Source organism: Nannobrachium achirus (assembly GCF_963921795.1).
Source record: "Nannobrachium achirus genome assembly, chromosome: 17".
NCBI classification, from domain to species: domain Eukaryota; kingdom Metazoa; phylum Chordata; class Actinopteri; order Myctophiformes; family Myctophidae; genus Nannobrachium; species Nannobrachium achirus.
Window position 1 is genome coordinate 50,829,861 of NC_137824.1, and position 18,200 is coordinate 50,848,060.

The window sequence follows — 18,200 nt, forward strand, 5'->3', positions numbered from 1 at the left end:
ATCCGATTGATCATCAGAGTTTTGTGCATTGTAGCATGTGGTATCGTGATTTCATCATTTCAATTGTTTGGTGGTGAGCTAATGCTAGCATCCAGGGTGTTTGTTCATGCTAAGCTAAAGTTAGCTTTCTTTTATTTCTGTGCTTGACATGTGATAGCTTCATTGCTTGGTTAGCATTAACTGTATGCCGCTCTAAGCATTCTAGCATTGTATAATTTGGCATTGTATCATTTCATTTATGAAGCAATTCATAGCTTGGATGCATTCATAACTTGGCAAGCATATGGTTGTTGGTTAATGTCTTGTCTACTATTGATCAGCATTTAAGGTGGCCCGGCCGGAGGCCTGTTTAGCCAAAGCTCACTTGAGTTTTGTTGTGCCTGGATATGAGGATGGCCTATCTTAATTCAAGAATCTGAGTTGTGCATTTTGTAGCCATGCACTTTATCATGATTTCCCCATCTCAATTGAGGTGGGGAACTTATAGTAGCATCGGATAGTCGGTTCATGCTAAGTTCATACTAAGCTAAAGCTAACTTGCATTCATCATGTGCATGGTCATGTGATAGCTTAACTGTCCTTTGGTTAGCTCTGTCTGATATTGATTCATTGATTGAAGAGTAGATGATGTTGCATAGGAAGGTTCAGGTTTATGATAGTTCACTTCACTATGTTGTCTGTGGCTTCATGTGCAGTTAATGTATGTTTGCAAGCAACATAGCCTACTGTGTTGCAGAGGACTCAGCAACAGGCAGTTGCCAGGTCTGATAAAGTAAGCCACGTTGGGCTAGGTTGGTGGATGACATGCAGCGTTGCCATGTCTGTCTATTATAAGCCATGTTGGACTGGCTTCTAAGTTTGGGTAGCTTATAATGCAGTACATTTATCTAAATAATATAATTAAATAACAATTGTAATAATCTGTTACTTAAATTAAAGAATCAATACATTTATTAATGGCTGTCGGCAGCAGATCATAGTTTCATTAATTGTGGCTTGAAGTTTCATGAAATGGTGTATGATTTATTTTCTCTAGTTGGTACTTGTTCCCTAGGAGTGTCATTTTTTGGCATAAAAGTTAGCTTATTCTCATTCTCATCTTATTGTCTCAGCCGATTCAACACTGTTCTATACTCGCACGGAAGCTAAACTCAGTCATGCACTAGGTTTATCCATGTCATTTTAAGGGATGTTCATTCAGCTTTATTGGCTTTTTATTGTTTTAATATGTAAAAGCCCTAAGTGTTAAATAAAGGCTTTTTAACTGCGTTCCTTGGCTCTGAGCGTGCGAGAAGAACTTCCCGATGGGATACCTTGCTGATTTAATCCGATATTAACTTCTAGCACCTCAAACACGACAAGACTGGAGATGCCACACATGCTAAACTCTGAAGCACTCGGCTCATCTTGTTTAAATGTTCATTCATTGCTTGAACTCATACTGCTGTTTCTCTCTCATGAGCCATGTCCCAGGGAGATCAACGCTGTCGGATGACCTAATGTTCATCATGGAGGCTGGAAGGTCCAGGAGTGCATGGGTGCTGCAGGTTCATCTCTATTCACAGCTGCAGTATGGTCATTGTCAAGAAGTAAACAAGCTCACCTGGTGTTTTGGGATCTTCTCCGGAAGCCATAAAAGGCACGTCATTTGTTAATCAAACTATATGTTAATCTAAATTCTTTCTGGTTCAAGTCTTATGTATGCCATGGTGGCCGCTATTGCTTGAAATGCGTATCCATTTACTCATGCATTTACATAAAACCACACTCTTTGAATCTTACGAACTGAAACCGTCAATCACACTGTCATGCAGCATTCATTCTCTTATCATAGTCTCTCTGTTTATATGCGCACTCACACATAAACATACTCACACTCACTTACCTACTTGTTTTTGTCAGATATGTAGGAGTTTTTTACAAACGTATGACTGTCTGTGCCATTTATAAGTAGACTGACAAGTTAATTTGCTCCATTTGTGAGGTTGAAATATCAGATCATGCTATTCAGGTTTTGTTTTCGGAAAGCCATGGTTGGTGGCTCATGCTTCATCAAAAATCATTTATTGTTAAGAGCTGATGCCGCCTGTTTTCTGTCCATTCCTCTATGTCTCGCTACCTGCATGGTGTCTAATTCTGGGAGGGATGATCCTCATCTCCACGGAGCCGGGGAAGGCCATGTCAAGGGCTGGGTTCGCTGCCAGGCTGTGTTTGGTGTGACGGAGACGTGGACTCCCATGCTGCACACTTAATCCTTCGGATCGGTGCTGCAAATCGCCAGCATCCCTGGTTCATCATCTTCTAAATCTGGAACGTTGACCCTCGACAAGATTCTGGTTCGCCGAAAGCAAAACACTTGCCAGTACTGCGAACTGCCTTCTGAACTCTACTGCTCATTCCCTACGCATTGGAGCATCCTTAATTTTATTCTTTTATCCAAACTGTCAGCGGAACTGATATGTTAACTATTATCTCAACTTATCAGAATGTAATGACTTCAAGTGTGTAATTTAGCTTGAGTGGTTCAAGCATTATTTCTTAAAGCTATGGTGGTAGCTGGGGGTAATCTGTGTGCATCAGAGTTTACGTTCACTTGAGTTTTAATGCTCCTCTATACTGGCATTAGAGGATGGCTGTTGGTGTGGGCAACTAAAGTTATGTCTTAGCAATCCCAGATGGTGTCGCTGTGTTGGGGGAGAAGTTGGGATCGGCTAGTATTAGAGGGGAGCTTCACCCCACATTGAAGGCTCACATAAGCTTGCATTCGTCACTGTGTCTCCTAAGGAGCGGTGGGACGTCACTGTCTTCTTGGGAGCAGTGCCTGGCTTACATAGATTTCCTCATAATGTTAGTATATCCTAGCAGGATCCAGAAATGCTAGCGGCATTTCGGCACTGTGTCTCCACGCGGAGCAGTGGGATATCAGCTAGGGTGCCAAACGGCGTGGTGTGCCTGGCTCACATAGTTTTTCCACATAATGTTAGAATATCCTAGCAGGATCTAGAAATGCTAGCTGCATTTCGGCACTGTCTCCACGCGGAGCAGTGGGATATCAGCTAGGGTGCCAAACGGCGTGGTGTGCCTGGCTCACATAGTTTTTCCACATAATGTTAGTATATCCTAGCAGGATCTAGAAATGCTAGCTGCATTTCGGCACTGTCTCCACGCGGAGCAGTGGGATATCAGCTAGGGTGCCAAACGGCGTGGTGTGCCTGGCTCACATAGATTTCCACATTATGTTAGTATGTCCTAGCAGGATCCAGAAATGCTAGCTGCATTTCGTCACTGTGTCTCCGTCAAGGAGCAGTGGGACATCTGCTAGGATGAATCGGTAGAGTAATTTCCCGTAGGGCGTTCTTGGTTCTGCGTGTTGGGGGTGTTTATATATTATTTATATCTCCCTGCTCCTAATGGTTATTGATGTTCTTCTGTGCTGCGCTGAGCAGGGAGAGCAGAGCCTGACGCCAAAATAAATGTGACATATACACACTTGCATTACTCATTCATAATAATAAACATTGTATCAATCCTTATCGTAAGTTATCTGACTGAAATGGATGTAGCCTGCGGAATGGGTTCAGCCAGCATAACCTTGAGTGGGTCAATGCGGTTGCATTCAGTTTGATACAATGCTACTACGCCAGTCTTGCGTCACAGGTGACGTGGCAGTCAGCTGATCATTGCCAACCTACTTAAAGCTGCTCAGTTGTCTCTTCCTCCTGCCTTGCTGATTGGCAGCTGGCACTTGCTTGCCCCCACCGCCTCCCCAGCACCACCAGTAGGCTCTGCTGCTAATTCTGTTCCCCATGGGGGGTGTTTATATATTATTTATATCTCCCTGCTCCTAATGGTTATTGATGTTCTTCTGTGCTGCGCTGAGCAGGGAGAGCAGAGCCTGACGCCAAAATAAATGTGACATATACACACTTGCATTACTCATTCATAATAATAAACATTGTATCAATCCTTATCGTAAGTTATCTGACTGAACCTTACTATATGTGAGCAGTTTGTGAATTAAGCAGCACAATGACCACAATGGGGTGTTTAGTGGCGCATGCAGCCACACTATAACAAATCCGAAAGGCATCATTGACAAACTGGCTGCTTATGGGAATGACAAAACATTCACAAATCTTCAATGAGTCAAAAACTGAGAAAGAAATCAGAGAGGCAGCGTGCATACTGTAAAAGTACATGATTTACCCCCCCAGATGAAAAAAATGACCAAATGTGCTCACACATCACACGTCACACTTTTTCCCTGCTTATATCTCCGCACCCGTTGACCCGATCCATGCCACATTTTACACACACACTCCTTGCCTGCCAAACTACAACCTCCAAGGACCCCCGGAGCCCCAGGGACCCCCAGGTCCCTGGGGGACCCCCAGATGTAAAAAATGACCAAATGTGCAAAAATGCCCAAATGACCACCCCAACGGGGCTGCTCGCGGGGAATTCCCGGGGACCACCGACTCCTGGTGCTCCAGAACGGATGCAAAAGTGGTGGCGCCCCCAGTGGAGGACCCCCTGCCACTGCAGCTCACATAAAATGCCGTAACTCGGGCTAGGAGCGTCCGGGAGAGCCGGGGCCGGTACCTATTCGTCCGCCAAGGCAACGCGGAGACCCCACCCCTCATTTCTCACATGGCCCTATTCTAGCGCCACCTTCAGGCCGATTTTTACAACACATTTTTGGACACTGCTCCTACAGTTTTTGCCCTAAATTCACGAATATCACTACACAGCATGTCTACACTCATGTCATCAACATGGATGAGGAAGATTTGGGAAAAACAAATTTTTGCCCTATTTGTGGAGATAAGCCACCTACGGTCGCTTATCTCCCGATTAGGGAGTCTTACTGGTGTTTCCACTGTCTTCTCTGGCTCACTTCTGGAACATTAGTCTCCATTACTCCTTGGCTTTTGTATATTTTCCTGTTTTGGTATCTTTCTTATTTCTCCATTTCAGGGTGACATGACCCCATCCCAACCATCATCTTTTGAACTCTGTCTTTCACCACTGGTGTGGTCCATCCACAATCACTATGTTCACTCCTCATTTGAATGCTCACTTTAAAAAATATAATTTGTGTTCTTTCAAAAGAAATCCACAAGGACTAGACATTTACAACCTTGAATTTACAACCTTGCCATGAGAGGTATAAGTATTCCTGCATAGACCAGAGTACTTCACACTGTTCCCTGGTCTCTTGAGTGTTATTCAGTGAATGATTAGGTCCAGGTACAATTTTCTTTTTTGAATCAATTAAGAGCCTTTTATTTGCATGTCACAAGAATACTTTCCAGAAAGGACACAATATCATTTATTTCCCCTCATATTTCCTTAATTTGACTGTAGGATGTGTAGGAGTCTTGCTGAAAAGTTAACACATACAGTCTGTAGCTGGCAGAAATGTATTCTCCTACAGTAGATACATGTTACAGAAACTTGTTTCCCCAGCCTTTACCAATCCTAAATTATCTACACATGATCATGGAACTCATGTTAAGATCTCATCACACCAGACTACTACAGACAGCAAATCGAACAAAGTTGGGAGATCAGTGTGAAAAAGTTGCTGAATGCACCTCCACACCGCATGGACAGACAGCTACTTTGGTGCTAAAAATAGCCTATAAGTAATAGCTCTCCATCGCACGGTAGAATGCGGAACATTTATTTTGTCTGAATACAGCGCTGCGCATATCACATAATACAGCTGCATACCGTATGTGCTCAAAAATGACACAAAGCGTGGTAATGTGCGCGCGCACGCAACAAGCTTGTGGCTCGTCTCATTCAAACACCAGCTGTCAGCTGTCATATTTTCTCTGTAACAAAACTAAGAGTAGCCTAATATATGCCCTATCTTTAACTTTAATATCATAACCACTTACTCCTGCTTTTCTATAAGGTGAGAAAAGTCTGTGAAAAAATACTTTAAGAAATTATAAACTACTGCACTGCACTGCAGGGTGCTTACGACCACGGCATCAGGGGTAATATATGGAATGTGCTTTGCGCTGCGTGCAAAGCGCCATTGTGCCACATTGTGCCACATCGTGCCAGGCTGAGGATAGGCCCCTATATTTCTTACAAAAAACACCATTCTGTATGTAATGAACGCAACATCCAACAACCCAATATTTGAATCACACGTGGAGGGTTCTCGATAATGTCCACCTCAACACTATTTTCTCCAGCAACTTCCTCGGGTCCTGACGAGTGAACACTGCAACTCATGACTTTCACAGCCCTGGGCAGGCCACCCAGCTTGGCAGAGATATGCATTCCACGGAGTGCCCCTTTCCAGTTAGTTATGCATTTAGTTGTGCATGTGTGTGTGTGTGTGTGTGTGTGTGTGTGTGTGTGTGTGTGTGTGTGTGTGTGTGTGTGTGTGTGTGTGTGTGTGTGTGTGTGTGTGTGTGGCTGTGAGAAAAGGAAAGCAAAGACCATCTTACAGGGCACCTGAACAAAAGGTGCTGTGGAATTTAATAAAGTTTCCCCCTGAACTAATCTCCCTCCGAGAACCACAGGATTGTCAGCCAGGTACTTGTGGAATCCCACACAAAACAAAATCCAGCAATGCCCCCCCCCCCACACACACCTTGTGACAAGGAGTGTTTCTCCCTCCCAGGCAGAATACTGCTCTCGCTGTTACAGTAAACCAGAGGCCCATGAAAAGACCTCGCTTCAGAACCTCCGATTCATCATTTCCTGTCACATTCCTGCGCATGATCTGTGTGCACACCTGCCAGCGAGTGTGATTTCTTCCGGCTGCTTGTGTTTTATTCATGGCTGCTTCTTGCCGCTCTATTAAGTAGTTGAGATGCCACAGCCGAGCACAGGGAGGATGTGTTGTTAAGTATCCCTTAGCAGAAGGAGAAGAAGAAAGAAACAATAGATCAAATGCACATCTTGGGCACGTGAACTTTTCAAACTACTACACATGTGTTTTCTGATGTGCTTATTCAAAGTGCCTTGAGTAAGCAGGTGTTCAATGTGTTTTGGGGATTATTTTGACTGTTAGTGGACACATCAGTTGTAGTCTGGATCAAATACCTCCCATTTACAGCACCCATTGTAGACACCCTACAACAGTGATTCTCAAATCTTAAGTTATAAGGACCCAAAGTGTGATATGCAATAGGCCGCTGACCCCATCTGATATGATCTGTATCTCTGGAACTGTTATTTTAACTCTTCTAGAGTATACATTCTCAGAGTTACAGACATTTAAGGGTTGATTTACCTCCTAACTATCAATCATGTAGCTGGGGACTGCTTGGAATTCCCTCAAGGACACCTGGGGTCCATAGATAAGATAGACCCCACCATGCGAACCAGTGCCTTGCAATATGCAAACAACTCTCTCCCTACTTAATTGTCATTTAATGGTCCTTCATGACTGTTGACAAAGATGGAGAAGGGGGGAAAGAACTCTGTTAAAAAGCTCTTGCAGTTTTCATTTAGCAATGTGTGCTACAGTAATGAATGCGGGCTTTGAACACAAATCTCACCTTTACGTCAGAAAAAAAAGAACACCATGGGCAGGCCACAACACACAATGTTTGAACCATGTTTCAGTCCATAAACGGAATAGTTGATGGTTGAGAAAGGGGGAGAGAGATGAGTAAAGGTAAAGGTAAAAAGAAGTTAATTGCAGAGGGGTGGCGGGGGGTGTCAGGAGAGAAGTACAATGCAGACGGAGAAGGCAGAAGATGGGGAGAGGGAGAAAGAGAAAAAGAGACACCTGCAAGAATGCAAGGGAGGAAAGAGAGAGACACACAGGAAGGAGGAAGACAGAGACATTTCCTCTCCTCCTGAGAGAGAATGTATCCTTCATGACTTGTCTGTAGCGAGGATCTTGTCTCATGATTTAAACATTACGGGGGATGAGATGTGCCCACGCCGCAGGGATTGTTCCCCCCCAGCAGAAGCTGCAGCAGAAGCTTTGTCAGGAGTGTGCATCAATGGAGTATTGTAGCGGCACACAGGGGCGTCACACCAAGTTCTGGGCCCCGGGTACAAGGATTCACTGCGGGCCCCCCATGAATGTAAACTATTGAAAAATAGCAGATATACAAGATCACAGCGCGCCACCGAGTGCCGCGCTGCGAGCTAGTAGATCTGCTATTTTTGAATTTTTTTGAAAATGTTTGCAAGAAACCTATGTTTCCATGTCAGTGGTGCTCAAACTTTTTTCACGTGAAGGACCCCCAAAATGATATGTATTTGGCTACGGACCCCCATCTCAAAATATCTAGTTCCAGGGACCCCCCAGCAGCAAAACTTGAGTGTTCGCTTAAAAAAATACATATATTCAAAGATTTGCACACATTTTCACGACTTTTCAAAAAATAGCAGATCTACAAGCTCGCAGCGCGGCACTCGGTGCCGCGCTGTGAGCTTGTATATCTGCTATTTTTCAATAGCTAAAGTTACTAGGGCCCCTCCACCTTGGGCCCTGGTGACTCAGTCCCACTTTCCTCCCCCTCGTGACGCCCCTGGCGGCACAATGTGATCATAAGTTGCTGGCTCATGGTTGGCAGACACACTGCAGACGTGTAGGGAAATTAGTGATGTGGCAAAACAATAACTCGCTTCAGTGGCAAATACAATGCGATGGCACACAGGGATGCACTATAATAGTCAGCCATTGTGTAGCCTCGAAACCGGAGAGAAACAATACTCCACTGGGTTAAAATGGGTACTATAGTTGGTCATCGGTCTTCTCTTGAAGTTACAGTAATGGTTGATTCTTAGGGGTGGGCTGGCCATCTGGCATACAGGGCATTTGCCCGGTGGGCTGGTAGGCTAGGGGGCTGGGGGGGCTGGTGGCAAAAAAAAAAAAGAATCTGTAAAAATATCGGTCAAAAATATCAGTCAAAATATCGGTGAAAATACTTTTATAATGAGAGTGGTATCGTCCTAATTCTGCCCTGCAAGCATTGTTTGTTGTTTTCCGTTGGGTGCGGAGTATAGATTTGCAGAGTTCTGTGTGCAGAGTCTCAGTTTGGTGTCTGTGTCATGCTCTAGTATATAACATACTGTAGCCTATAGCCTACTGCATATTGAGCAATCAAATACAACTTGTTTGTCCAATTCTCAGATCAATATGCTTAGTTGTTTTCCATTCATTAGCTAACTAGCCAAAGTAGAGTATCGGTAGAGTACCGGTAGAATATCTTCGCGTGCACTGGTTGTGGGGGCTGGTCTGGCCAAGATGCCAGGGCTGAATTTTAGTCCCAGTCCGTCCCTGTTGATTCTCTTGGCACTCTCTTCCACAGTCTTTGCTACAGAGACTCTGTCCGACAAATGTTGAGCACAGGAAGCTGACACAATCGGAAGGGTATTCAACCAATCACAATGTGGAGTTCACAAAAGATTATTTTTAAATATGTTACTGACAGTGCATTGCGGGTTCGAGTTCCATTCCCGACGATCTTTGATGCATGTGTCTCTCCATCTCTCTCTCCCTGTTTCCTGTCGCGTCCAAGTTCTTCTGTGTGTGTGTGCGTGCGTGCATGTGTGTGTGTGTGTACAACAAAATCTAAGTCCAGGCATACAAAGGAGACAACACGCACACGCACACACACACACACACACACACACACACACACACACACACACACACACACACACACACACACACACACACACACACACACACACACACACACACACAGGTGTAAAAGCTAGTCTCTGTAGAACCAACCGTGTGCTGTGAGACCCCAGTTACTCGTTATGTGAAATTATATCATACATACAATCCCTTTTATGCCCAATACCCACTTATGGAGATCCCTGTCTTTAGAACCAACCGTGTACTGTGAGACCCCAGCCCAGACATGCGTCCGTGCGTGTCAGTATCTGTCTCTTAGTCCTTGTTCCCCTTTATGGGCATAAAATCTGGGAATCAGATAGAGGTACAGTAGAGGTCAGCTCCATATATGGAGTTCTAGGTGATGATCTAGTCATCTCCATGTATGGATATCCAGGGTTTGATCTTTGATGAGGTAATGTCACGTTATGTCAACAAAATTGAGGCGTTACAGAAGGACAGAAGGACAGAAGGATGGAAGATGTGCTGCTTCTCATAGTTGGAAAGGTGGACCTATCACACAACTAGGCTACCCCTGTCCTGTCCTGTCCTGTCCTGCCATGCCAGCTGTGCACTCTACACAGACAGCTGGTAGACATCGATTTAGCAGTTCTACTGTGTCCCTGGCCAGATCATGAGCCCCCACCCACCACCATCCCGTCTCCATGCACAAGACAGTAGGCAGCAGAATGGGGCAACATTACTGGAACAGGCAGTGCAGTATAAGGGACTACCATTGTGGATTGCTCATTTCCAGCACGTATTCCTGCTTGACTAGGAAAGATACACATGTATATGTTTTTGATGTTTGGCTCTACTTTCTTATGTGAAACTGGGGTTTCTACTAGGGCATTAACGACTTGTGATTTTTGCAAGTCGACTCGACTCAGTAAAACGTTGAGTTGAAGTCGACTTTATCGTTTGATGACGTCATCACATCACACGCGAACCCCAATTATTTTGGGGGGTCCCCAGATGATTAACTTAATGTGCAACATTGTTTTCTCACTCAACTGTAAACAAACCAACATAATGTTTAAGTATATAGAGGGTATCTTCACATTTCTAAAGTGACAATTTAAAGGACTTTTTAATAACTCTAAAATGACAAATTAAACATTGTCCAAATTGTCAAATATATAGAAACGCCTCGCGATGCGAGGCGTTGTGAGCATGTAGATCGGCTATTTTCACAATAGAACCATGTTATACCAAATGTAATGTAGCTCTGTAATATTGAATCATTCCGTCCTCGACAATAAGCAATCCTACCGTTTGAATGCTGTACAGACGCACACATGGAGCAAAAATAATGATAGAAAAAAATACAAAGGATTTTTTTTTTCAACTTCGACTTTCGACTTTCACTGGTGGGAGTCGACTTGTGTAATGAAGTCGACTCAGTCGACTTGTCGACTTTTTTGTTAATACCCTAGTTTCTACCCTAGGCTATAGTACAAACAGAACAAAAACAGAATGCTCAGCCTGCAGGATGACCTCAAAATAGCACTTTCAAAAACCAAGCCCTACTTGGCATCTGCTGGTTGAAAACATCATCCATGCCACATACAGTGCCTCTCATTAGATTTCATTGTGAAATGTTATACCCCTTCTAGCATTGGGTCAGGTCAGTATCGTTTTAAAGTCAATAAAAGAGTATCATAATGCTGGTCAATGTTGGGTTTCAAAGAGCGAAGGTGAGTTGAACATTTAAAAGTGTTACACAGTTCTAAGTACCCTATGTGGAAAAACTTAACATTAGACTCGGCTATTTCGATTATTGCTGTGTAATTTTGTAATGAATATATTTTATATACATTTAAAATTGTTCATCAATAGTTTCTAAAAGTAGATGTTATGGCAATGCATGATGCATTCTTTTAAGTGTGGGTCCCTATAGTCTTGTGGCTCTCGAAAACTGAAAACATTTGCGAAGCACTGATATAGAATTGTCTCCAAGTCATCAGTGAACAACACTGCTTTTCTGACGTGGACTATGACAATAATTCAATGGGGCTGCTGCTGCTGCTACTGCTGCTAATACTGAACAAAAATGGAATGCTCTGAAGGTCACTTTCTGTGAAAGGTATTATACACACGTAGGGAGGGAGGGAGAGGCCACACAGAGGAGGATTTTCACTCGCTTGCCTCCCTGACTTCAGAAGCGCCACATATTCCTCAGGGGGATTTGTCTGCAGCCAGGTGATTTAGAAGGGCTTGCTGTCCACAGATTGAGCCGTGAGGGGGCCGAAGGGAGGCGAGCAGAAGAGAGGACAAAGTAGTTGTGTGTATTATGCGCCCAACCATTCGGATTGATTTTTCGAGATGAGAATGCACACACAGACAGTAATAACGATAAATGATTAGACTGTTCAAACATCTACACATGATGTGAATGCAACTAACAAATCCAAAACAGACAAATGTGAACATCAATATGGCCACATCATATCTCTCTCTCTCTCTCTCTCTCTCTCTCTCTCTCTCGCAGGCGCACGTGCTCGTGCACGCACGGCACACATGTGCGCGCGCTCACACACTCTTCCTCAAGGCAGATCCAGCAGCAGTCTATGTGAGTCAGGATACAATGCTATCTGTAAAGCCTAATCCACACAGCCTGATAATACCAGGGAGGAGGCTCATGCCGCAAATTGAACATTTCAACAGCCTCGTGCACGAGTGCAAAGACCAGGTTTAGCCTATCAGACATCTAAATCTCATGTCTTTTGTGCCGATTCCAACGTACGCCGAGAAATGGAGCATTGAATTGAGGGAGACATTCATGTTGTGTTCTTAAACCCTTCAATAAAAAAAAGGACCCTCACTCCCCCTTTTTCTTTACTCTTCTCGATACCCTCTGTGATAACAAAAGGCGGTCAGGCTGTCTGTGAAAAGTGACTGTGCCTCCCTCAGTTTGATGCATGGAGACATTAGCATTTAGATAACCCCTCTGAATATAGTACATCAGGGGAATTGAAAACAGGCACCAAATAAATATGGTGAATAATCAGAGCTTACATTTTGAATTAATGTAAAGGTTTCCTTTTGCGTCTCCCATCCCCCTTTCATTCTTTAAAATCTGTTTTTATTTGCCACCTCCTGCTTCTGAATTAAAGGCATAACAAAGCAAAGAAGGGATTTTTAGTGAATAGCGGATTTGGCCAGAAAACCGTGTAGTAATTAAAGGGTCCGTCTCATAGGATGTCAATACATCTGACGTACTGTATAGTATCGTATCACCTCACCTGTCTGGACCCGTACGTGGTTTTATTTTTTATATTCTCTGTTAAAACTGTATACAACCGCTTTTCATAACTTGGCAGATTCAGCGCGTTGAGCCAAACGTTCACCTTTATAAGCCTCCAAAAATGTCTGTGCAAATGGATTACTATGCAAATTACACTCAGCCCGGTGCTGGCACAGACAGTTGTGAGTTGAGGTCTTACATTCATTAAGAGCCCTGATTGGTGTTCCCTGTGCCAACATAATGTGTCCCGTCCTTCCATTTCATTGGCGTCGCCAGTCAGAGTTTAATGAAAATGGCTGGGAACCTAATTGAGAACAGTCAAGCAGTTCCCTCACAACAAGGAAATCCTCGGTGTTGGTTTAACTCTAAGAGGGTAAGAGTGGACCTATGATATAGGCTCATTTTAGTTAAACTAACATTAAGGATTCTGTGCTCCAATCCTGAACGATACAGAGACAAACATGAGCTCCAAACTATCTTCGCTCATCTCACATTGTTATTATCTCTGGCTTCTGATGTAATTCAATTCAAGACATCAGACATAGAATTTGATTCCCCCTGAGCTTGAAAGTATATAACTCGATTTGTTTTTGTAAAAAATATCTACTTCTGCAGAAAGAAACACCCGCAACATCCAAAGTGAATTTTAGTTCACCATGTCTTTTTATGACTCCTAATCTGCACTTCCCATTTCAAAAGGAAATGCACATTTGGTCCATGTGACCTCTCCAGAGACAGAGGGAGGCTGTTGGTGCTGCACAGAGAAACTGAAGACATCAGTATTCCAGTCACCTGCTGCACAACATAAAGAGCATGCTCACTGTAGACGTGTAGGCAAAGAGAAACCAATACGACGCAGCTTGCATGCATACAGACATACACACTTTCACTGTGCCCAGGCTTAATCTACGTGTGTGCAATCACAAAGGCACAAGCTAAACGTGCTTCATTGAAATCAACTGCATATTGCCCAGCAAGCTTCACCTTTAGCATCTTGGCACTTGGTGGTGTGAGTGGGGGTGGGGGGGGCTTCAGCACATGATTAAAAAGTTGACAAAAGGTCAGAAGACATCACAACGCGGCTGCAAGTCCATCAGCAGGTTGCAATATGAGCACCTTGCTATGACGCCAGCTAATACAGACCAGCAACAGAATGAGTTGAAGGTGGAGGCGGGAGGAGAGGCGGGAGGGGGAGTTAGGGGAAGAGGAGGAGAGGCTGGAGGGGGTGAGGGGGCGGTGAGGATGGATATGGGGTTGCGCTATGCGGTCACCTTTCAAAATCCCTTTGAAGCCAAGCATTGGAATTACAGTCCCAAACAAACTGGGGAAAGTTCCTGAAACACAAGGCCATATGATTGAAAACCATTAGAGCCTTTGTTCAGGGCAACAAAAAAAAGAAAAACTGATCACAGCTCAAATCAGGGTTTTGCTCTGAGCCTGTGTTCTGTAGACTGTCTTAGTAATATGGAGCACTGCCAAATTAATCCACGAAAGGCTCCAAATTAAACCTCTCTTACCTTTCTCATCTTTCCCTCTCTGGCATAATCCTTTCTTTTCAGCAGGAGGTATTTAGTCAGTGCAAGGTGGCGGAGTTCTAACATTGTTATGGGTCATATTATCAGTAATATCAGACATTCGGGGGAATGTAATTAACCTCAGTAAAGTGTAATAAAATGGAAGCTAACGTCTTAGACGACAAATGCTGGCATGTTTGCAGTAACAGACGCGCCCTGATGCTGTACTGTCTCGGGGAATGCCCTGCAATGCACTCCCTCTGGTAAGTGGTAACAACAGCCTCACATAGAGCACAGCGAAGCTGATGTTCAAATATGTGTGTGGAGACAAAAAAGGTTATAGACTATCACATTCAAGTCACCTTGATCTGGGCCTAGAGGGATTGTGGGATATAATAAGGTCATATTCAGAGGTCTACTCGTACTATGTACAGATAGTGCAGGTTAGTAGCCCTTAAGGTGGTTGTATTCCATTGGCTAACTCTTAGAACAGTTCACAATTCAGCCAATATTGCAAATAAGACTATGTTTTGCAGGTCAAGGTTCACAATGAAACTACAGTATGCTTAAAGTGATCAGTGATGAGTGCTGCCATTACAATATAATCACATTGTTTCCAATTATTATTATGCCAATTTTTTTTGTCATCTGCAAAATAATTTCTCACCAATAGCCTTCTTCACCAATGTGTTTATAAAGGTGTCTTCTTCTGACACCTCTCAATTACTTCCAACCAAACGCCTCTGGGAAACTTCATGGGAGCTAATCAAAGTTGAGAATTAATTCCAGCCTAACAGCGGGCAAAGGGCTCAACTGGGCAGGCAGTTGCCCAGCGCTGACACTTCTGCTTTGAGAAACTTCCTGGGAGACAATCAAAGTTGAGAAGACCTGGCATGAAAACCTGAAAAAATATAAATTAGCCAATATGAGCTGGGGGTTTGCGGGGGTTCTGAATCCATTCCATAAGATATGCAAGGACACCCACTTCATCATTGGTGTGGGGAACAAGAAACGGATAATCAGTATGCATTTGGTAAGGGGATGGCTGCTCCATGGTAATAGATGAATTTCTGTTGTTTCTGTTGTTCTGATGTTTATCACAAACATGAGCCCCATTTCCACTGTAGGACCGACCGAGAACTAGAACCAGAACTTTCCAGAACGAAGAACTTTCCAGAACCTGTGGAGTTCCAGGACCAAGTTATGCTTACGTTTCCATATAACCAGACCTAACCTGGAAGGTCCAGAATTGAGAGCAACAACGCTGCTGGTCCCGCCCGTAGGTTCCCAAAACTCAAGTTTAGTTCTACCTCAGGAGCAGGACCTAAAGAAGGTTCCTGGAACCTTGTCTGAAACCAGGCCGTGCGCAATGGAAAGAACAAAAAAATTAGGTTCAGGTTCTGGAAAGTTCTGGTTCCTCCTTGCAGTGGAAAAGGGCCTATGGATACAGATTCTTATAACCCCTTTCAAAGTTAATGCTAAATTATACCCACTTCCATTTGACTTTCTAAAAACCCATGCACTAATTTGCATAGAAATGGTATAGGCCCATATGCGACATTTTTACAACTTTTTAACATAGCTCATCATTTTGTAGACATTCTGTCCAATCTAGAAACACTGATGTGTTGATTGCTTTTCCAGGGGGTGCATGATGCCCCTACTTCCCGCTTGACTACTTTGGGTGTATCTGTGGGAAGTATGTGTCTCTCATGTCTTGGTATAGTGGGATGGTGGTAAGAATCGTTTTGCAATACAAATAATTGATTGTATGGAAACTAAGTATTCGTGCCTTGTATTTGGCAGTATTTTAAGAGGGAAAATGAAAAATGGGGGTCTAATTACCTTTCCATTCCATATACTGTAGCTACTCTTGGTCTATCGATAAATGTGTGTAATCTCTGTGTTCATGTCAAGGTGGGTTTGTCCATGTGTTGAAATATAATGTCCATGTATTTGCTAGATAATCACAGCGTTTACTTCCATAATAATAGATTTTTTACACGTTTTACACAGATTTCATTTCTTTGCTAAATAGTAACTATATCGATTTTAAATCGTTGAATCGAATCGTATCGTATCGCCAATTCGCCATGAATGAACCAATATCTTCCATGTATCGTATCGTTAACCATTTATCGTGATGTGTATCATATCGTTGTTAAAATGTATCGTTACACCCCTAGTGCATACTGTACTGTATAGTCTGTCTGCCCTTGGGAGTGAGGTCTGTCTGTGGCGGCCTTTCTCTATTGCGAGGCTGGGTTATCTGAGTCTGTACCACTAGTAAAGGCTTTCCTTAGTTTTGCATGGGTCAGTCAGAGTGCTCAGCAATTCTGCCAATGTATATTCTGTATTTAGGGCTCAATAGCATTCCATTTTGCTTTGGTTTTGGGTTGTCTCTTTCCAGTATGTCAGGTAGCTTTCTTTTTGTTTCCTTATAATCTGGTTTAGTCCAGTGGGTTTTCTGGCAGCTGTGCTTGTGTTTGTGCACCAAGTCCCTGAACTAACTGACTAATAAGGGGGCATCCCTTTAGGCTTTCTCTGTGGGTGAGGGCTTTGTTATGGAGTATGTCTCTGGGTCGCTTTCTTTTAGGTTATAAAATGTAAATGCTCTCTTCTTTACTTTGATAATGAGCGGGTATCATCCTAATTTTACTCTGCGTGCATTGTTTGTTGTTTTCCTTTTGGTGCGGAGGATAGATTTGCAGAGTTTCCATTTGGTGTTTGCCCCATTTCTCAATTGTTTGTGGTGGGGACCCCACATCTTGCAACCATAGAGGGAGATGGGTTCTATAACGGAGTCTAATATCTTTATCCAGATTTTAATCCCTTTGACGGCATAGAAAGCCCTCGATGGCCTTGAAAGGCCCTTCTTGCCCTTTCTCTCAGGTTGTTCGTGGCTTTGCTGAAGTTTAATGACATGCCCAGAATAGGGATGCCAGGGTTAAAGTTGTTAGCATTTCCACATCTCCAGGCTATGGACAAAATCCCTAGATCTATTTTTAGCGGTGATGGTGGCGGCAGCAAGCGGACGAGGTCCAGGTGAAGCTAGGTAAACGAGGAAGGGAAGGCGAGAGGAGAGAGAGGCACACAGGAGAAATTCCGACCTGTCACACGCTGCGTTGCAGCACAATAACATCTAGCCGTGGTGTTATCACAAGGGCACTTTGTCAGTGACATCCCGCTACCGCGAGATTTATGGCGGCTGACTCGGGGGCACGTTATTAGCATGGAAACTGAAGGCCTGTAGCTGTGCGCGTGCAACATATGGGTTGGCAAGCACTAAATATGTGTCTGTGTGTCACCACATGCATACCCGTGTGTATGAGTGTGTGTGTGTGTGTGTGTGTGTGTGTGTGTGTGTGTGTGTGTGTGTGTGTGTGTGTGTGTGTGTGCGCGCGTGCGCGCGTGTGTGTGCATGCGTGTTCATGAATGAGCATCTTTTTATTGTATCAGTCCACTACGAGGATGCACAATACATGCGTGTGTGCGTGATGTGCATATATTCATGTATGACTGAGTGCGCGTGTGTGACTGTGTGTGCAGGTGAACTTGCGTGTGCGAGCGTGTGTGCGTGCACGCCAACCCCCCCCCTTCCTCCCCAACGCCCAGCCGCCATCACTTGCCCCCCCACCCCCCACCCGCCTGTCAGTGCTACGGGCCTGTGATTGGGGGCCCTGGGCTCAGTCGCCGTGGAAACAGCACCAAAGCAAACAAAGGGGTGGAACAGAGCCGAGGGAGTACGGTGACACAAAGGAGGGCTGCCTATTGCCTAGTGCAGTGGAAGATTCCTGCTAGAGGAGACCACCGCAACAAAAAGCCC

The 18,200-nt window shown here is 44.1% G+C and overlaps 1 protein-coding gene across 1 annotated transcript in view; it reads left to right on the top strand.

The window, feature by feature from the left end:
• Positions 1-13,982: 13,982 nt before the first annotated feature.
• Positions 13,983-18,200, top strand: part of LOC308302538 (cathepsin Z-like) — a gene marked incomplete at both ends in the record, with an annotated part of 28,018 nt that continues 23,800 nt past the window's right edge. Inside the window, one exon of the mRNA XM_080746794.1 lies at positions 13,983-14,085. Within this exon, the coding sequence (XP_080602920.1) occupies positions 13,983-14,085 (103 nt within the window). The remainder of the gene's footprint in view (positions 14,086-18,200) is intronic.